Raw genomic sequence first — 21,623 nt, 5'->3', positions numbered from 1 at the left:
TACAACCATTTGTTGCACTACATCCTGAGGTGTGTTGTTTGCCAGTCGTGTAGAACTGTAGAAAGTAGATTAAATAAAGCGAACACTGTACATGAACTTAATTATGTAGCAAGTAGTTAATTATTGAGATGGTATTTTTAGTAAGTCCCTAAATGTTTACATGCAGAAATGCAGGCTTTAGCATGTCAGTGACACCACCAAAAGAAAAAAAAAAAAAAAGCAGAGTATGTTTTTAATAATTTCCTTGTAGCCGTTCTGTTAAGTTGACCCCATTTTTGTCACAGCAAATTGGAGTAAATTAGCCTTAAATTAGTAATGCACACAAACTGAAATCTAAATCATTCAATTAAGCAAGTATTGAATCTCTCCGTGCCCTCTGTTCAGACAGCAACGGTTGTGCTGCTGGCAGCTGGTGCTCCTTCCATCTGCAGCACCTGGCAACATCACGCCTCTTTTCTACAGCCATCAATGTCTGTGTCCATTTACCAGGGAGGAGAACATTCTGAACTTCATTTTGCTCTTTATGATATTATAAAGTTCAGAATGTTACATCCAGCTACAGCTAAATGAGGCTGCACAATGTCAAACATTCACAGCTTCACATGGGCTTTTGCAATTAAACACCATAACGCTGTGTCCCACTGGAAAATTTGCTGAGAAATTAGGCTGAACATATGTAATGAAAAAATGAACGTAACGTGTTACTGGTTACATAAAATAGCAGGTGGTTTAGACATCAATGGATTTTCAATTCTTTTTAACTTTCATTTTTTGCACTCACAATTTTTTTCAAATTACGATACTGTAAACGTTGTCCCTTTTTCAGAAGTTGTGGCAAGAGAAAAATAGATCGCTGTGCAGCTCATGTTTTGAAGTTCTCATCAGGTGCCAGCCTCCCGCAGGGAGCACCTACAGGTTAGTACCATAATCCTCTTTAAACAACAAAAGTAAATCCAAACCTTAGTATATATAGCCAGTAAATGGATGTGGGCTCGATTATCTTCCAGATAAGTTTTTAGAAGTCCTGCCTTCGGTTTCTTTGGAGGCCTTAAATGTTTCTTGACAGCTGACAATCGAGTGCCCACAGGAAGACAAGTGGACAGATGCAATATGTTAGGGATAAGTACTTTGTGCTTTCTAACTGTTCTAGATATACCACCTTTCCAGTCGGTAAGGTTCTTTGCACCACAGGTGGAACCATACACAGTTCCCACTGATCGCTGTATTATTCATTTCCAACACTTAAAATGGGGACACTTCTTGTATTTGCCTACAGATGCACTCGCTCCCTCTGCCTTCATCAGCACTCCATCTGTGCAGTACAGTTGATTCTTCCAGTTAAAGAAGGAACCACATTACTCGGAGACCAAATTTTAATCGCTTTCATATGTACAAAATTCTTGAAGTCAGTCAGAGGAGAAAGGTTGTTTTTATTTGCAAGTTATCCTGCTAAAAATAGCCACGTGATTTATCTCAGCCCTTTCAGTGCTTCCTCTCTTCATGTGACTTAGGGTTTCGGTTACTCAGCAGAACTCATCTTTTCCAAATTGGCTTTATCTCAGTGTATAATTATGAAATGCCTAAGAAAGACAACGTGACTGTAACACACAGGATGCAGTTCGTGCCATCCTACACCTAACTTCTGAAACAACTGACCTCTCCTTCTAACCACAGGCACCACTGTCTGCTTTCTTCAGCAGCAGCATGGATGCTGGATGACTGGATGCTGGTCATAAATTCTATTTAAAACACATGAAGAGATGGATAGGGAATATCTTAAATAAATAAAGTAAAATGATGAAAAAAAAAAGAGAGAGAGAGAGAAAAAAAAAAATTGGCTTTTTTTTAACCTACCTGAAGTAAGATGTAAGGTAAGTTAAGGTAGCCCTAAGTGTTTCAGAGCTGTAAACCAGGGATTACTAAGTGTAGAGGCACCTTTGAAAGATCATAATCAGAAAAATGTTAAATGTAACAAATATATCAGCAGTGTTTGTAGTCCTGTGCTTCACAAAACTACTGTGAATGAGGACAGAAAAAGAACAAAACCAAAAACTTCCTCCTTACAGTCATGTCCTTACAGCACATGATTTACTTGTGTTGATTTATGTTTGTTTTTTTAAATCTTCCAAAACCGTCAACTCTTTCAAGGCAAAAGCTGCAGCATTCCAAGAAGTTAATCTGTTGGTGCTTGTGTAGTAGCACCCAAATTCTGTAGGTGTTTTGTACACATTAAAAAAAACAGTTCCTCTGACAGTCGGCTTATAGGCCAAAGAGCAGCAGTAAATGCAAGAGAGGGAGAGAGGCTTCATGTTTCTTTCCTATTGCTAAGGATAACTGTAGCACAAACACTGGGAGTCCCACTGTCCTTATCGCAGCTGAATATCTCTAGCTGTCCAACAGTAACATCAAGCAAATTTCAGTACTTTTCATTACGGTTTGGGACCCTTGTGGTTCAGTTTCACTGGATGCTATGCGTACCTCTTCCACATGGTGGTGCTGGGACTGTATTTACTGCTGGCGTGCCATCCGGTCTGTACAGTGGGCAGGCTGGGTTTTGTTTTTCGTTTTGGGATGGAAATGAGACTTCATTTATTACGCTGCTGTTCTCATCCTTACGCTGGATAGTGGGAAGGAGGGGAGTAAATGAAAGAGAAGTAGCTTTCTGCACAGTGTGGTCTCTAGCTGTGCAATTGTTGCACGTAACTGCATGATTTCTTTCCAAATCTATCCTCCACAGAGCTACCACTGATAAATTAAATGGAAATGCAAAAGCACAAAAATGCTTTGTGCACCCATGTAATGATTTACATTTTAAGGAGACTGGCACAAGTACGAACAGCTATGAAATCTTCACCTACACTTTACACACCGCAGCACAAGTTCTCCAGCTTTCTTTAAGGTTAATGCTTGCTCTAACTTAACCTTTCTCTGCATTTGATAATCAGCCTGTGTATCTAATGACCCTGAATGGGTGAATTTACAACTGTTACATACCACACAATTTATGTTTTAAATTCTGGAGTGTTAGCTGTGGATGAAAATTAGACTGGAATAATAAAATATATAAAGGGCCAAATTTTCACTCCTGCACAGTATATTCCACTGTTCATTTACTATGTATTGATATCTATTTTCTCTATAGAATCTGAAAAACATGCCAAAAAATCTCAAATCTGGCAAGACCACCTTGAAAGGTCCAAAGCCCTCAGCAAAGAAACAGAGAAGTGGAGAAACCAAGCAAGCCTCAAAAGAACAGAAACAGCCTGGTGCGTAAAGTACTGCAGATATGAAGAATGTAATAATCTGGTCTACCCACAAACCTGCCAGCTCTGCTACCATACTGCATCAGTGAGCTTTGTCCATTTTTCACCTCTGCACATAACATGATTTGCATGCTAATTGTCCCAGGCAGGTGTGAGCAGGTAATTGTAAGGGGAGTTTTTAACGGATGGAATCTTGCTTCTCTCCAGTGAGAGCACCTGCTCAAAATAAAAGCAAGCTTTAAATCTCCAAAGTCTCAAAAAGATGCTAATGGCTCCCTAAGATACAGATCTATTTTAAAAGGCTTCCCTCATTTCTTGTGTTGAGTTAGAGCTGTGTGGAATTTATTTTGTATTTCCTCTTCACACTTTAGTTTTAAATGTATATAAAAATTTTAAGCATTGCCTTAACAAGGAAGGAAGTGTTTGTTCCTAGTTATTTCATTAGGGAAACAAATTCTCATAACGTCTTGTTATATTTCAGAGAAAAAAGATGAAGTTGATCTTTCTATGGTTGGCATAGGTAAGTGCTATGATGACTGGGCTGTAAAGTAATTGTTTTGGAACATTTTAAACATTTTTAAACTTCCATACTAATAATGACATGAAACAAAAAGGAAAAAAAAAGGATATAAATAGGAAAATTAAGAACTGTGTATATCTGTTACTGTGGTGATTACAGATGGTACCACTCTGGTGCCACTCACAGCTGGCTGTGCATCAGGAAAGCTGAAATAGATATGGCTTTGTTTTTTATCTTGGGTTGAAAGGAGCTGGGATCAGGAAAAATAAAGAGCTTTACAACAGAATTACTGGATTAAAAAAAAAAAAAGTTTGCATTTCATAGTAGCTACACAACCAAAAAAAGCTTGACATTTTTATAATTACTTAATTTTTTATTTCATCAAATAATTATTAAATCCACTGAGGAGATGATTTTAGCAGACCATCTTTGTTTTTTACCATAGATCTCCATTGACTTTGACTAATGTCTTTTTGCTTAACAGAACAAAATACCATCTGCCACTTACAAATCACAAGGTACTAAGTGCTTCCCTTGGGTTCTGAGCAAGAAAAATGCAGTTTTGTTTGGTTTTAAAGGCAGCCATAGTTATCAGTTAAAACATGAGATTATCCTTTTTTTTTTTTTTTTTTTTTATCTGGTTTATATTTCATCTATAACACAAAGTAATCTTGTAATGTCTTTCACATCTCCGGTTAGATTGCTCTTATGACCAGCTTTGTGTGGTTCTTTATTGGATATAACTTAAATTGCCATCTATGTAAGATTTATGGTTCACAGAATAAGCCCAAAGGGTTATTTTCTCAATTAGCTTTTAACAGTAGAGCTTTTATTGCTAAAAGCTAAGACATAATGGGCAAAACTAGGAATACAAAAAACAGGTAATCTGTAAAGACATCATACATCACCTGCTTGCCTATATAATCCTGTAGAAGCATGCATGAAAGTGAAATCTGTGCTTTGATTGGCTTCACAAAAATGGGCAATTAATGAAAATGGACAGCGAGAGATTAACCAGATGATGAAAGTGTTACTGTTAAAATGCTGAACATTATGTTCCTTGAAATACTTGATTTTGTCATTAGGAAAGAATTTTAACTCCACCTGGTGGCAAGCCAGGTTAGATTTGCAGTATCTAACCTGCTGCTGGAAGCAGGAAGAAATACTGCCATATACCACTGTCTGTGCAGGCTTTACACTGGCTGTGTGGCATCTCCTTCGTATAAGGCTTACAAATGTCCTTCACTTCTATTGGAGTTTTTTGCCCTTTTAAGTGCTGATAAAGCTATAGATTTTCGTGAATTACATGAATACAATTTACTACTGGAACACAATACAAAGTCTCTTTTTAGATGATATGTTATTTTTCTTATTAGAATGCAGCACTCTAAAAATGCTCATTCTAGTAAGAATTTTAATAGCAGCCCGTGAATCTACACTATATATTTATATACAGATCCAAGAATCTATAACCTACCTGTGAAGATTACTTTCCTTTTAATTTGGACCTATGGCACTTGAGCACTGAAGAACACACCACTTGGACTATTGGCCCTGCTCTGCCATCTCTCATAACCAACTTCTGCTGTTTTTTAGAAGGATTAAATCTTTCCAATCACCTTGGAATAAACAATTTTTTCCCCCTGTCCATTCTCACAGACAAATTGATAAGCAAAGGAAGAATCTAGGTCTTGGCCTCATGAGCTATAGAGAGTAGTTAGAGAGCTGACTTGGTCTGGTGCTACTCATGGTGATAACCTCCAGAGGTCTTTCCCAGTCAACTTGCCTATAACTCTGTAATTTGTGGAAGCATCTTCAATGACATCCTGGAAATCTCTAAGATATTGAGAGGGAAACTGCAATATTGACTATGATTCTGATGAAAGTGAACTAGTGGACTGTACATGCCTATGGTGAGCACTACAAAATAGTGAATGCCACAGAAATCATACCTGGTCTAGGCAGGGTGTACCAGATGTGTCCGTTAGCTTATAGTCATGGATGCTTATAGAAGAGCAGGCACAGAGTGGCACTGAAAGAGTTTAGAGGATAAATGTCAGATTCATCAAACATTATACAATATAAGATAGGCTAATGCAGAGATTTAGTTTCCCAGCTGACAGACATGAAGGATTCATAATTTTATCAGTCCTAATTGGCATATATTAGAGACAGCTTCTCAGAACATGTTGAGGCTGCTGATCAACACAATCACTTCAATATAGATGCCAGCTCCAATTTAAAGCACACAGAAGGAAAAATAAACAAACAAAAAGAAAAAAACACCCAAGTACTGGGAATTGAGGTAACACAGTATGTATTTCAAAGAAAGGAAATAGAACGAAACTCAGAAGATTGAAAATACCAGGACTTATCACAGAAGTCAACCCATATTAGTAGATTGCCCATTTTAGTAGGCAACAAAAATCTCACATACATGTCTGCATTTCTTTACAATTTTCTGGTTTATCAAGAAATTGAACATTCAAGATAAACATCTGCTTGCCTTCTCAGATGTAAGTATAGGGGTCTTCACAAAGGAGAGAGTCTCATAGCACTGGAAGATTCAGTTAGCCAGGTCTGTACTGATCTTAATCAATTCTATCTATTATGTAAAACAGTTTGTGCAGGAGCAGGGTTGTGTACATATGGCCAGCAAGAAGCACAGCATATTATCATTAGTTTGTGAGTGTTTGCAAAGTGCAATCCCCAGGTTACATAACTGTCTTTCTAAGAATACTGAAGATTACAGCATCAGAATTCAGATAAGAAATAGCTATCTTGTTTAGCATGGATATGACTAAACCTAACAGGTCATCTGCACAGCAGCCAACTGCTACTTATTCTCCAGCAAACTTGAAAATGAAGCCTTGCATCTGGTTTGAATCTTAGTGACCTTGCTTCAGTCTCACCTATTAGTTCAAACGTACCCAGTGACACTCTGAACTGATGAGAAAAGCATTTAAGTACAAAATCAGAAAAGCATCCTTATTTGAGATGGTATTGAAGCCATGTTTAGATTAAATACTGGCTTAATGTGGCACTGCTTTATACAGAAGAGATTATATATTCAAGGGCTGTTTTAAATAAAAGCCATACAGTTGTGTCCTCCACTAATGACTTCCCACAAAAGTTCATAACCACCTGTCAATCCAGAGAAAAATGATCTCTCATACTAGTAATGACATATACTCATTAAAAAAAAAAATATATATATATACACACACACACACATATATATATTAGGTAGAATCTTTTCCAAGATAAGCCAAATGCAACGTAATTTGTATTCCACAACTCTCAGAGTAACAAAAACTAAGCTGAAAGATTCAAAGACATTCGCCTAGGAAACAGTAAAGTCCTAGAGTTACTTATGTTTAAAGAACACTCTAAGTTCTTTTAGCATGTGATTTTTCTTTCTTTCATAGGCCACCCAGAAATCTTCCCCTTAGTTTTCACTACAAGGACCCAAGAAATTTTTAATTGCCGAGTGGATGAGGATGTCACAGAAGAAAATTGTTTCAAGCTTATTAAAAAAGACGACATCATTCAGGACCTAAAAACAAGAGCTGCGATTTCAGATTTCCACCCTGTCAAAAACATTGTCCTGGTACGTAGCTTATTTTGTTCTCACTTCAAGACTTTATATTCTCAGAGTGCATATTTAATAGTAGGGTCTGTCCTTGTTTGACTCTGTACATACAGCAATGCTCTAATAGCCAAAGGTCATAGATCGCAGTCAGCTGTAGAAGTTTCTCATGGCTCAATGTGCACTTTTTAAAAACTATCTTTAAACTGGGAATATACTAAAAGTAACATAAATGTTACCAGGTTTGATTCTGTGAACAGACAGAGCTGCACGTATTTCGCTTTCCCTGATTCATTGCCTTATCATTGAAAATCACTGAAACAGATTTTCTGTTTAATTCTGCATGTGAAAATATTAGTTCTGTTCCACACGTTTTGGTTGCAAAATAAAATCCGTCTGTGCTGTTCAATTAACATGTGATCTTAGCAGAGAAATTAATAGATTAACCAAGATACTGATTTTACACAACATCATTAGTCTGCATTCTGCCAGTCCCAGACTTATGTCTTTTTTAGATTTTTCATTTTTCCTCTCTCTCCAGTCTTCCACTAATTATTTTAATTGAAATAGGAATACCCAGGGGAAGAACTTCTGATAGTTTTTGATGCAAATTTCCAGTATGGACAGAACTTTTATCTCGTTGCTTCCGAGGAAGCGAAAGAAAACTTTCTGAAGGTAAGGAAAAACACCACAGCGTTGTTCTGTCTTTGAACATTTCAGAATCTTGTCTCAAAAATATTCCAGGATTGCTATCACGTTCAGTTAATATCTGATGTGCTTTGCAAGCCAGAACGTTCCTCTGAAGGATAACCTGGTAATGAAAAATAGATATATTGCTGTAAAAATACCTTTGGCAGTGAGAAAAACAATTAAATTATGTTCTACTTCAGAGGGCTGGTATTGCTGCATTTTTATAAGTGTTAATTTTCTCTTCCAACATCCATGTTTTTGATTAAGACATACATTTAAGAAATTGTAATATATTGGATACCTTCAAATAAATATTGTATTTATTTTTCACAGTATGCATTTTTATATATTCTTCAAATCATACATATATAGATATTTAATTTTAGACAATTGCATATATGCACAATTCCCCTTGTGTATTGCATTGTTAGGTTATACCATTCTTCAACAGGAGAGTCTCTCCCAGCAGAAGTAACGATTAATAGAAAGGCAAATTGCAATTCCACACAAGAAGACCTACTGTAGAAAATCTCTATAAATTCTTTCTTTAGAGCAGCGTTTGGCTTCCAAGACAACTCTTGACTACACTGTAACACTCTTTAGTACTTAAATACCTAACATTTACTGTCAAATGGATGAATGGGTCATAACCCCACTGAATGCGGGGACATTATAGCCAGATTCCTTGCGTTGAGACAGAAAATGAAAACTGAAATCTGAAACATAAGCATATGAACTAGAAATTCAGTAACAAAATTTGAAAAAACACTATTTCTCACTGTTTGATGTCAGCCTCCAGAAACTGCAGAAGAAATGGACAGTGAAGAAGAGAAAGAGGAAACTCCAGAAGTCTGTGCTTATAAGCCTCCTGTCTCCAAACCGTGGGTTTCTCTTGGCAGTGAAAAGGAAGTTGAAGAAGAATCTGTTAAAGAGCGTGTTAAAAAGGTGCAAATCTACCTATAACAAGTATCATAAAAACAAATTTATGTTAAGTTCCTTAAAAAGCAGAAGTCAGAAAATTGAAATCTGATTTGATTGAATCCTTAAAAAAGAAAGAAAGAAAGAAAGAAAGAAAGAAAGAGAGTGAGAAAAAAATATCAAGCATAATGAAAATGAAGTGCTGCAGGAAAACTCAGTTCCCTTTAAGTCCTGCAAATAAAGCATGTGAGGTTGCACGGGGTTTATTTACTTCTTAAACTGTATGTTCAAAAGTCCTGATCCTCTTTGGTTGTTAGCATCTCTGCCACTTTTTGCTCAATTTACTAAGTAGCCAGATTACAAATCATTGTAATTACATTCTAAGAACCTTGTTTAGTTTCCAGTATTCTGTATTCTACCTTGATGGCAAGACCTGCTCAGAAGTATTCTCAGCATGTGCTTTGTCACCAAGGCTTTGTACAAAATGAGATCTGAAGCAGTGCTGGTTTCCTCATGTGAAAATACTGCAGTTAAATAACTCAGTAGGAAGTAGAATTTTTTACTTTATTTTTTTATTTTTTCTATTTGAAGAATCTTATGTACCCAGTTGGAATGAACCTCTGTGCAACCAACACTACCTCCTTGCCAGACCCTCCCTCCTGCTGTTTTCCATCTGCACTCAGTGTTGCATTATTCCTGACATTTGACCGTTGTCTTCCTCCCCTCCTCAGCTGTCTTTTAGCTTCCCCATCTCTGCCCTGACTCACCAGCCCTTCTTCCTGTCCTGCCATTATTTTGCACACTTCTGAAGGATACTGAGGAATTAATACAGGCCTAACAGCCTGGGGGAAGGCAGAATAGAAAGTGTGAAATCCTCAATTTTACTTCCTACTACAACATCATATAAAATGACCAATTTTTCTTGAGTAGAAAATTTCCAGATTTATAACGGTGGCCTGTTGAACAAAATAGAAATACTAGCCCACATTCCTTTCCAGTTCTCCATGAATTGCTGGGAAAAGGTATCTTGAATATGAATCTGAGACAAAGAAATACCCCTCTGCTGTCTGAAATCAAGTGCCTAACTTTCTCTAAGAGTGGAGAAGTTGCATCCCTCCTCTTTTTCCAATTGTCACTAAAGAAACTCCTCACTCAAAATGTTTGTTTTTGTGGATCTTCCCTCATGCACTTTCCTCTCCCTCTGCACTGCAAGTGAGGCTGAAATACTCTGCCATAGAACTGCAGTTTGAAACATGGGCTGAAAAGTTGGGTCCTAGAAGTCCAACTTTGTGTTAGAGGCGTCTCCCTGCAAAATTAATCTGGGGTGTAAATCCACCTAAACTTGTGTGGTTTCTGTTTTAGAACTGCCATGCAACTCACTTCAAAAGAGTGAATTTTGGAGGGAGTTCTGGCAAGAAGTTTCTCAACCCTTTAGAGGCTCAGTTTTGATACTGCCTGAATTAGAAAATGTAGTTCTCTTATCCTGCTAGCAGTAATCCAAAACATTCACTGAAGACAACTTCTTTCTTTTGGAAATACAAACACGTTGTGTATTACGTATGTAGTTGACTTTCAAAGAGTGCTTATAAACATAACCAACTGAGCACAGAAACCATCAGTTGAACTAGTTCTACAGTTACATGAATGCTGCCAGCTCACAGAACAGACCCTACAAAAACTCTCTCCTCTGATAACTTCAGAAACATTGGTGTGTTGTTTTTTTTTTTCCAGATTAAGTACATGTTTTCTCGAGGACACAGGAAGTTTGGTGCACCGATTACATTTACTGACAGGAATGCTTCACATGAAAAAGACAGTTATGTTGAATGTACTTCCTACCAAGACAAATCTTTCAGTATAAAAGTGCTTGAAAAAGATGTGGGTGTCCAAATGGTTCCTGAAGTAAGAGAATCTAGTACTCAGACACAATGGTAAGTGTGAGAAATACTTATCAGCTTATTTATTAAGCTATTAACTGTTTCTGATTTCACCTGAAGTTATGCAAATTAACACCTCTGGACTTGCTCATTTATAAATTGAGAGCAGAATTTGACGCTGTCTTCTCTTCTTTCACTTTTTCAAAGACATTCTGGAAAAACTGAATATATTTCGCTTTTAATTTTACACAAGACGTGGGTTTCTGTCTTTAAGATTTGTCTTTAAAATAAACGTATACATGCTCATATTCAAACTTACTCCACTTGGTTAGGACCTATCCAAAAAATGCAGCCACACAGTATTTTCCTAGGCAGCTGTCGAATGAAGAGAAAGAAGAGATTCTGTCATCTGAGAAGCTGAAACAATTTCTCACATCAGTATGTTTAAGGTAAGGTTACTGCCATCAGACACCTCAAAGGCTGTATGAAACATTGTAGAATGAAGGTGTGTGAAGACAGAACTAGTCTGTAATGGACCATCAGTCTGGCTGAATACTGAATATTTTTTACCTATATAGTCTCTCTTGCTTATTATTATATTATCAAATATTACCTTGATATTTGCTTCTATTAAGATGAACATTAAATCTATACCATATTAATTGGAATGGTGGCTTAGTATAAATTCAACCTGTTACAGTTGGTAGCAATAAATCTTTTCAAACAAACTGCAAAGCCAGTCTTCAAACTGCCCACTTGAGCAAAAAGTTTTACAGAAGAGCAAAGGCACTGTGCTACAGCCCTTAGTCTTGAGACAAGTCCAACTTAGTCATGACTTCTGCACAAGTATTAGATGATTTTCCTGTACTTGTTACACATAGAACCGGAGTTAAATTCTTCTTAAATTCATTCCCATATTTTGAATGGGAAAGAATTTGTAATGCATCACTGAGGATTTCATTTTTTTTTTTCAATAACACAATCCAATTTTTTTGTAAAACAAAAAATATTTTGTGTATTTATATTATTGCTGAGTTGTCATAAATATCTGGATTCTTGAAAATGTTAACTGTTCTTTCACAAAACAGAATGGAAATTGCATTGCAGCAAAATGAAATTATGGATGCTTTTTCTGATGATTGGAAAGCCCTAGATGACGACATGAGCAGTTCTGGTGGCAAGTCAGACATCTGTCTCAAAGCATACCAAACATTTACAGATCTACACTATCTCAAGGACAAAAGCATTAGCTGCATTTGTTGGCATCCAACCATCTATGGTAATGATTGAGTCTTGAATGATATGCATTATATGACAGATGTAAAATATGCATATTTCATAAAGTCATCAGAATTTAAATAGCAATACTAATTTAAAAAAGCCAACTTAATCAATACGCCTGTCTACACTGCACAGTATATTTAGAGCCAGCATTGCTGCCTGTGTAGGAAATTAGTTCACCTACAAAATATTTGATTTTATGGTGGATGGGTCTGTCATATGACTTCAGGATCAATATTACACCATTAAGGAGCAGAAGGAAAGAAGTAGAGGTTTATCCTGATCCTTAGCTTCCACAATACATTGACAATCTTAATAGATGTAATCTCCTCAAAGCTGATCAGCAACAACAAAAATATAAATACATGATGGGTTTGTTTTTGTTTTTTTTTTTTTTTTTAATTGGTTTCTCAGGGATAAAGAAGGCACTCACCATAAGTAACTGTATGGTGGAATTTGATTTGTCTCCAAGAAAGTTTGCTTTCTCTCTCAATCAGGGATTATAGCAGAGTCAGCAATAAAACGGCCCTCCAAAGAAGAGAGAACTAAACCACAGCATGACTCAGTAATTATTTTCTGGAGCTTTTTTGATCCTATCCACCCTCAGGTATATAATGAAGTCTTTTACGTACTCCAAACGTTCATATAAAAAGAGAAAATGTGACTGCATTGCTTAACTATTTGTTCTTCCTTCTTCTCAGTTAATACTAGAGTGTCTTGATGACATTTACTGCTTTCAGTTCAACCCAAGTGATCCAAACATTATTGCTGGTGGCTGCTTCAGTGGACAGGTATTAATTTTGTTTAAGAGTAAGATTAGATATTTCTGTCTTTTCTTGCAGTATAAAAAGATTGAAAAGACTCAACATTTGGAATAACTGTCACAAAAAATATCAGTCTCAAGAATGCAGAACTCAAACAAGAGAATTAATCATTTCTATGAGTAGGAAAGTTTTCTCTTCAATTTTACAGCTGACAGAGAGCTTATAGTTCCCTGTATTGTTCTTGTGAAATGAATTATAGAAATTCTGCTATGTTCTGATTATTCCTAAGTTGACCAGTACTTCAACTTCAAGATGGTTGTTTGCAGTACATCAAAATATGCTAAAAATCAGAATGTGTCAAACTGTGCAGGCTTTTTTTTTCTTTTTGCTGTTGACATAAGTAAAGCCGTTCAACTTATGGCACCATATTAAAGAGGTAATGGTTTCAAAGTCTTTGTAAGTTCTAGTACAGAGAGTGAATTTCTGGTTTTTCCCTCAGAAAAAAAAAAAAAAAAAAAAAAAAAAAGCAGAAACACCAAAACCATGAATTGTATGTGGAAAAAAATGAGTATTAATACAAAGAATGAAATAATATTCTCCTTTCTCCTTATAGGTTGTAGTGTGGGATATTTCTCAATATGAAGAAAAACTGCAAAATGCTAAAAGCGTTGCTGTTGGAATGAAAAAGACAGTTGTTAATATGAATAACATTTCTGATCTAAGTCTACTGGAGAATGATGATATGTCTGAGGTAAAGAGAGGGAAACTTAGAATACAGGTTATAGGGAAAAATGAGTGAAGGTACCCTGGCTCTTTGCAGTGAGAAACTAGGTAGGATATGAAACCTCATGAGTTCATGAAATAAATCTGTTATCACAAAAACATTTCTACTTGATTAGTGGAGCTTAATAGTTTTACTGTATTCTGCACAGACCTCAGCTTCAATATGAATGGGCAGCAACATTTACTCAACTCTTGCCTGTCAAATATGCATAGCATTTGTTCTTAAAAGCTAAAAATGGTTCTGGAAATGCTTGGGTATAAAAATGATAGCATGGAAGACAAAAAGCAGACTTCAGGGGAAGTGAGCTATAGAAGAGAGAGACATAAAAGCAGAGAAGGAACTAATAATTGGATGTGTGTCCCTGGAGGAACACTGGAATTCCTTTCAGAGCTTCATATCCAAAGACCTGATTCAAGGCTTTCTGTTTTCAGAAGGTTCTGCATTAGACCTTAGTGAAACTTCATAGCCTGTTCTGAAGTATATGAGAAGCATTATCAGTATATAGTCTTTTTTCTTGGACAAGCTTACTATTAAGTTTTGAAAATACACGAAGATATTTCTTTTTGAATATTTCTAGCTATTATTTACAGAGGATGATGAGAGTGATAAAGGGCAAATTTTAGTGAGACATTGCACAGCCTCCTCCATACACCATAGCCATGAAAAAAGGATAACAGATATACATTGGCTGCCAGATTATTTTGAGGTGAGTTTTATTTTCTTCCCCTCTTTTTACTGTTTTCAGAGATCATTGTATAAACTCAAGGTAAAATGTTGAAAAGTTGAATTATTTGTAACAGAGCTCCCTATTTCTATGTTTTAAAATGTTAATTAACCAGGTGCCACTTCTGTTCATTGTGCCTTACAGCTTTTCTGTATCCTCACCCTGATATGATTTTGTCATTACTGGAAAAAAAAAATATCTATAGTTTTACTCAAAATCTAGTATGGAATTATAATAATATCTCTGTATTTAAGTTATGTTGAATTTCAGGTGATCACAAGGGAGAGCTGTTACCAATTCACCTGAAGTACGTGTAAAACTCCTTAACTGTTATTATAACTGCAAGTTCCTAAGTTCTAATTTTCAAATCTTACCCAAGCCAAAGTGACTTAAATTCTAGAAGATCATTTTACATCTTGAGGCATTTACTTAGAGCATGATTTTCATCCTCTTATTTTCCTCTCCCCTTTAATTGTTATTATTTTAGGTCAACCGAATGGGTGAAACTTTTGAAAACAGAGCTGGAATTTGTGTGCAGCTTGTAACCTGCTCCCCTGATAGGTATATGCAATACATACTGTACGAGGCGCCTTCCAACTTCTTTTGGAAAGCTTCATGAAGCACATCCCATGATTCTGGTACACCTCTGGATTCCTGTCAGCCTGGCCTACAGAGCTGAAGTTCTGTACACAGAAATCAGGCACATCAAGTTCTTGACCAGTGAAGCCTTTTGCAGTTAAGGGCTCGTGACCAACCTCACACACACTTGTACATTTCGTCTATATCTGAAGTAGAACTGGTCACACAAATACACTGGCCTGGAGAGCCACACCACCACAATTACGTCTTCTATGTATGAGTCTATGTATGAGAGCAAGATTTTGTTAATGAGACAGAGTTATTTTTCCTACTCAAAGTCAGGGAAGACTTCAAAGAATGAAGTTAAAAGACTATTTGGCTGCCCCGGTAGAGTTGTAACTGATAATATGATGAATAAATGAATGTAAGCCACCATTTACAAAAGAAGTGATTGAGTAATTAGCATTTGTCTGTATTTGAGAATTCTATTGCTACACGAAGTTTGAAATGAAGGAATAAGAAAACATTTGTAAAGTGCAAGAAAAATTGCACCTGACTTTGCAAGTAAAACAGAGAATAGTAACATACAGTTATTTTGCAGCTTAATATTATTTTGGGATATTCGAGACACCAAACTTCCCACCAAGCGTTCATCTGAGAAACTAAAAGAAGGAAACAGTTTCAATATGCACCCTGAAGTTTCAGATACTTCTAATGATCCAGATCTCATCTGGAAACCTCTCATGAAGGTATTGCACACAAACGTGGAGCAGAAAAACCAAACTGTACATATGGCCTGAGCCCCATAGGAACTTGTGCTTTTGCTTCCCAGCCCTTTAAAATTTCCCCTGGAACTGCAACTTTCCTGTGGATTTACTCCTAATTATGAAACATTTCAAAGTTACTCTGACAGTACTACAAAATGTATCTTGAGAAGCTAGCTCATAAGCAGCAGAGTGATTGCTTCTTAAAAACTGCAGCATTGCAAAAGCAGATGCAGTAATAGCATATGTTGCTGTCAGCCTTTTCATTCTGCCTATCTCCGTGTCCCAAACTGTGAAACAGTCACAATCAACAGGATTATTGGCAATCCAACAGTCACTCTGATTGAAATAATCATAGGACATATTTGTTTTGTTTTTTATGTTTGTGGTTTGGTGGTTTCTTGTGTTTTGGGAGGGATTTTTTTTCTTTTTAATTGCAGCAGGGGATGGGGAAGGGGCTGAAAATAAAGGAAATTAAAAAGACGACCTGTTGGCCTGTTCTGCCCAGAATAGCTGCAGCTGGTACAGATGTTGAAAAAGCATAACCACTGGAGCTGTTCGTTGTTGCTGTTGTTAGAAACATAGAGAAGGTCATGCAGGAAAAACTTAACATGAGGAACTGCAAATTTACATCTCTGTACTTACAAATGAGGAAGCAAATGCTTTTTGTGGAGTATTACAAACATGCTGTAGAATGAAAACGTCTTCCATTACAGCAGAAAGTAGTGAAGCCTTGTAGGTACAAAAGATCAGAGATCTGAGAAAATAAGTTACCAGATGATCAGATGCATTTTTTTTTTTTCCTGAACAGATAAGCTTGTGCGACAACGAAGACGAAAACAATGTGAAATGCAATCCCACCAAAATTAGTCTACAGGAACAGCATTATCATTACAAAATCACAGGTAATATTTTTATTACACTCTATTAGGAAAAATGTTTTTAACAAGTTTGTATTTCAGTATATACATATCGTAAGCTATGCAGCAAAATGTCCATAGCTGAACACAGCTGGAGAAAAATGTTTCTTAAATATGCTGATACTCAAAGTGCAGTATACAAATACCAACTATGACTATACAAAAAGAGCTGTTCTATATCCACAGTTACTTTGTGATGGGCACACATTACCAATCCCTCTCCATGCTGACACTGCCTGAGACCAACCACCTGCCAGAGAGGTTGCTCACACCAGCCAGCACCTTCACAACAACTGGGCTGCTCCTGTGCTGACTGAGGGAAGTGGCCCATCCCATTCCAGCATTCCTATCAGCCACAGCCCCAGCAACAGGGCAAGATTGCCCAGGGAAGCTATTAGACTGCCAATAAAGCTGCAGTCCTGCAGGCTTTCTTCATCTCTGTGCTTGAAACTCCCCTTCAGACAAAGAAACTGTTTGATTTGGTAACTTTTGGTGTATAACATAAAGATGTACCTGTATTTTTTCCCAGATAAGGAGCAATCTCTGCACAAATCGCATGTCAAAGAAAGCCCGCATGCACAGAAGAGCATTTCTTCAAATAAAACTCTGAATGTGCTGGAGAATATCTCCAATAACTTCATTGTTGGAACGGAAGTAAGTAAAAATAATAGGTTACTATGGAAATGGCAATCAAAAGATCTCTGAAAGACCAAACAATTAAATCATAGATTTTCCACAAATGATTGCACTTACATGTTTTCTTTGGGCGTTAACTAAAAGGGTCATTCTGGACATGCTGAATTTTTCTCCAACTTCAATGCATTTAGCAGTGTGCTTAAAATAAAAATAAAAGCCCATATTTAATAAGCTACAAATCCTTACTTCAAGAATAGTTAGAAGACACTTCCAAAATACCTTAAACTTTTCTACCTGCCATCAGAAACCAAACTGCACTGCCTTACTGCGAGTCTTTTTTTTTTTGTGTGTGTCCACAAACGTCAGGTGAAAATTAGTTTCCTTCACAACTTATTTTTGTACACAGAAATCCCACCTACTCATAGCCCTCTACATCTCCTACACACCAAAAACACTTTTCCCACTTTTGACTATTTATGAAAATGAATATTTGTCTTCTAGCTGCTTTTCTTGTTTCTGCCACCCTTTCCCCAAATACTTGGGTACCCAGTTCTGCAGGAAAGGCTGCCTATATACATCAGGATAAGAGAAGCTGTTTAGGAAAAAAAAAAAAAAAAAACACAATTGTGATTCAAAATTCATGCTTTTTTGGTCATGGGTTGCGAACTTCTGTTTTAATTTACCCAGAACAAATTTAATAATGCTTGTAATGAAGCTTTAAAATAAGCCACTTTGCTGTACTCTGTCAAATCCTTATGTTAACATTTACATGATTTTTCTGGCATCACAGGATGGAGATATTGTTTATTCTAACTGGGAAATGAAGACCAGTAGTAACGAGGAAAAAATAGCTAGTAAGTTCAAGTTTCTCGGTGTCTGTTTAAACCATAATATCTGTTTAAACCATAATATCCTGCTAATCTTAAAATATTTGCAACTATATTCTGTATTTTTAAGGTTCTTACTAATCTATTCTTATAAGTCTATCTCACTGAAGACATCTGGATTCAGCAGTACACGCTCAAGGTAGCATACAGTTCAGCTGTTATGGCAGAACAGCCAACTCTCCAGTGCAATAGATTCATCATTGTGTACATGTTGGCACAAAGCATGGGAGTCATGCTTCATGGTAACCAGATTCGCAGTAATTCCAACACCTTGCAAGCAAGAGGAGCTGTTATCTTTGAATACTACCCCATATTTCCCTTTTTGCATTTCTCATTGTGAAATACCCACTGAAAGGACCAGTTACAAGAAACTGTGTTTTTTCATTCCTTCAGGTAAGAAATGCACCATCCACAAAGAAGCTGTGAACACTGTACAGAGATCTCCATTTTTTAAAGACATAATTCTCAGTGTTGGAGGCTGGAATTTCGCCATTTGGAAAGAAGGTGTTACAGTAAGTTACTTTAAAACATCAGTAAAATAATTAATAAAGATAAATGAGATAACTAGAATAACAGCCTCACAGACTATTTTCAAAACTGTTTGTTAATCATAAGGCTTGACAGCTTAGAAATAAAGTATAAAAAAGCTTTTCCTTTTACTTCACATCAGAAAAGCTGTTGTAGAAATGGCTTTGTAAACTTGCAACTTGCAGAAAGAATGCCCAACATTCTTTAGTACCATCTTTGTAGAAGCCAGTTTCTCATCAAATTATTTCTGCTGCAAACTGAGGAACAAAGGCAACGCGTGTGCTAAGCAGATCTGAAGAATTCATACTTAGGATGCAATCCTTTCAACAACTGAAGTCATAAAAACATAGTTTGTTTTGTTTTTGTTACAGTTCCTGTTCTGTAGGGATCCAGGTTAGCTGCACATCTCAAGGCCATAGATTTTAACAGCAGAAAGATTACATTCATAGACTGGAAGGGAGATATCAGAATTGCTTTTAACCCCCACATTTCTACATGCAGAAGGTGGTACTGAGCCTGCCACCTGTATTACATTATAATAGAATCGTTTAAATATCAAATGTTCACAAATTGAAAGTTTGAAGTAGTGAATGGATATTTGTTTGATCATTGCATCTTTTTTTGTTTTTCAAATATCTTACTATATTAAGAACGGACTGATCCTCCAGTCAAACTGCACAGCTCAAAGATACACTGCAGGACATTGGTCCTTAACAAGGCCAGGAGTTTTCTACATTGCCACAGATGATGGAAATATAGATATTTGGGACTTACTGAAGGAAACTCACAAGCCATCTCACAGCCAGAACATCTCTAAATCAGCAATTACTTGCATCAGCCCCTGGGTCGCCTCACGTAAGTTGATGGTGATGATACTTAGCCATGCTTTACTTTATGTTTGTAAGATGGCCCATTTCTGCAAAGCTCACTGATCTTGCTGCATATTATCTTATATAAGAGACAGGTACTTTATTCCACTAGTTTAGCATTACACTGTATAGGGAAGCTCATGCATATATTCTTAGTATACTAAATTTATTAGTAAGGCATAAAGTAACTGAAAATTTCTTTTTAAATTAAAAAAGAACTTGAAAAAGTATAAATCTTCAGGAGAATTTCACTTGTTAAGAAAGTAGGAGATCAATAAAGCTTTTTACTGCAGTCAAGAATAAACCAAAAAGACCCCAACAAAACCCTTTGTAACTGTTACCCATATTAAGAGATAGATCCCGTATCAGAATAGAGACGTTTCATGTTTAAGAATGTATTGCTGTTGGAATTCAGATTTTTACACATTTTCGTTAAATACCTTTCAGCAAAGCAGCAATTTCTAGCTGTTTCTGATGATTCTGGAGTACTGCACGTTTTAGAGATCCGTCGAACATTAAGCCACCCGTCCAGCAGTGAGGTTGGTAACAGTTTTCATTTCTCTCTGTGACACCTTATCCTAAAAACTCTGAAATAGAAGTGGGAAAAAATTTCCCTTCCAGTGGGCACTGATGAATTTGAGACTGATGGGCCATATTGTCCAAAGGTCACTCACAGAAAAGCTGGCTCTGCCCAGTTCCCATAAGAGATACCTAAAGGAAATCCAAAGGACAGCTAGCAGAATTCCACAGTTCTAATACTTAATGCAGAAGCATTCAACATTTTTTGCCACGTGCATTAAATGACACCTGATTTCATACAAGAAAATAATGTTTTGCAGTGCACAGCAACATAAAAATACTCAGTTTCTCTTTCTGTATACCTTCTGGACCATATTAGCTTTTTTTTTTTTCCCTTGTAAACTTGGCATTTCTATTTACAAATTTGAGTATCTGGTTCCAAGTTAATTAAATTACATTTTGCCAACTATTATTAACATTATCACTCATTCATTCTCTTTTGAAGCTGGGACTATCAGAACCAAAGAGCCCTAAAAACAATGAAAACAGTCCTCATTTGTCCTTATTTCCACATCATTATCATTTGTTTTTCCATTCTTACCTCCCAGCCAAAGAATATGCTAAGATCTTCATTGGACTAGTCTCCTGCCTGGTTTGTTAATTTTATGTCCCAAAACTTTCTCATCTTATCCTTATTCTAAGTCTGCCACATATGCATTTTTACGTACCACCCACAAAGGTAACAATGCTATACCAGGTGTGCAGTCACAGTTTAGTAAAACCTCTCAAAAGTAAGGTAGAAGAAAAGTAAGTGCTACAGCATGAGGAAAAGAATTGCTTCTGCCCAAATTGCATGTGTTTTGGACCTACACAATTTAAGGCACAGAAGTACAAGTCCAGAAAAAATCACTAACACTTAAATTAGTCATTCTAGCTGAAGTATTCACCTTAGAATACTGGGTTGTTGAAAAGGCTAATGGAAACTGACACTGATAAACGCATATTGTAATACTGGAGCATGCCAAGGGTGAGGGTGGGCTTATTGTTCTCAGACTGACTGTAGTATACATCAGGTGCCTGAGGGATGACCAGTTCAGAGTCCGTATCGTAAAAATGATTTAACCTTACACGTACTTATACACAAAATTCATTGGTTTCAATCCATGTTTTTTGATGGAAATTATTTGGATGAATATATAGGGATTTCTAATCCTAAAAGAGAGGAACAGTCGATGTCATTCAGATCCATAGCAATAATTCTGAGCCTCTAGAGATGTAACAAGACTTATTACTATGTTAACAGCAGGCCAACGTACTCAATTACTTAGAGAAAAGGGTCCAAGACCTGAAAAATCACAAAAAAGACCAAGAGTTTAAAATCGAAGAGATTGGAAATGGAGCTGGAGACACAGATGGAACAAACAGTAAGTTACATTTGGAGTTAAGAAAACTTCCTCTATTTCCTTAGATCTTTAAAATGCACTCATTTTCACTCTGCTGAATTTCACATA

The 21,623-nt window shown here is 36.5% G+C and overlaps 1 protein-coding gene across 1 annotated transcript; it reads left to right on the top strand.

The window, feature by feature from the left end:
• Positions 1 to 3,154: 3,154 nt before the first annotated feature.
• On the top strand, positions 3,155 to 20,349 carry DNAI3 (dynein axonemal intermediate chain 3). The gene is made up of 21 exons (XM_042819499.1): positions 3,155 to 3,266; positions 3,745 to 3,783; positions 7,212 to 7,393; positions 7,943 to 8,047; positions 8,855 to 9,007; positions 10,712 to 10,911; positions 11,190 to 11,306; positions 11,946 to 12,136; positions 12,636 to 12,745; positions 12,840 to 12,929; positions 13,516 to 13,653; positions 14,264 to 14,392; positions 14,898 to 14,971; positions 15,591 to 15,738; positions 16,565 to 16,658; positions 17,203 to 17,327; positions 18,100 to 18,181; positions 18,590 to 18,708; positions 19,375 to 19,579; positions 20,041 to 20,132; positions 20,215 to 20,349. The coding sequence occupies exons 1-21, from the start codon at positions 3,155 to 3,157 to the stop codon at positions 20,347 to 20,349; spliced, it is 2,640 nt and encodes an 879-aa protein (XP_042675433.1).
• The last annotated feature ends 1,274 nt before the right edge of the window (positions 20,350 to 21,623 follow it).

Source organism: Centrocercus urophasianus, unplaced genomic scaffold (genome assembly GCF_019232065.1).
Source record: "Centrocercus urophasianus isolate 14NV4802_14NV808 unplaced genomic scaffold, USGS_Curo_1.0 seq_18, whole genome shotgun sequence".
NCBI lineage: Eukaryota > Metazoa > Chordata > Aves > Galliformes > Phasianidae > Centrocercus > Centrocercus urophasianus.
The sequence above is the reverse complement of the archived record's forward strand: the minus strand, read 5'-3'. Positions and strand labels throughout refer to the sequence as shown.

Bases quoted from the DNA above. Each gene is read 5' to 3' on its own strand.
- DNAI3 (XM_042819499.1), top strand. From the start codon at position 3,155: ATGCCAAAAAATCTCAAATCTGGCAAGACCACCTTGAAAGGTCCAAAG. The intron at 7,394-7,942 runs GTACGTAGCTTA...TAATTGAAATAG, and splicing joins CTGTCAAAAACATTGTCCTG to GAATACCCAGGGGAAGAACT. The intron at 19,580-20,040 runs GTAAGTTGATGG...AATACCTTTCAG, and splicing joins CAGCCCCTGGGTCGCCTCAC to CAAAGCAGCAATTTCTAGCT.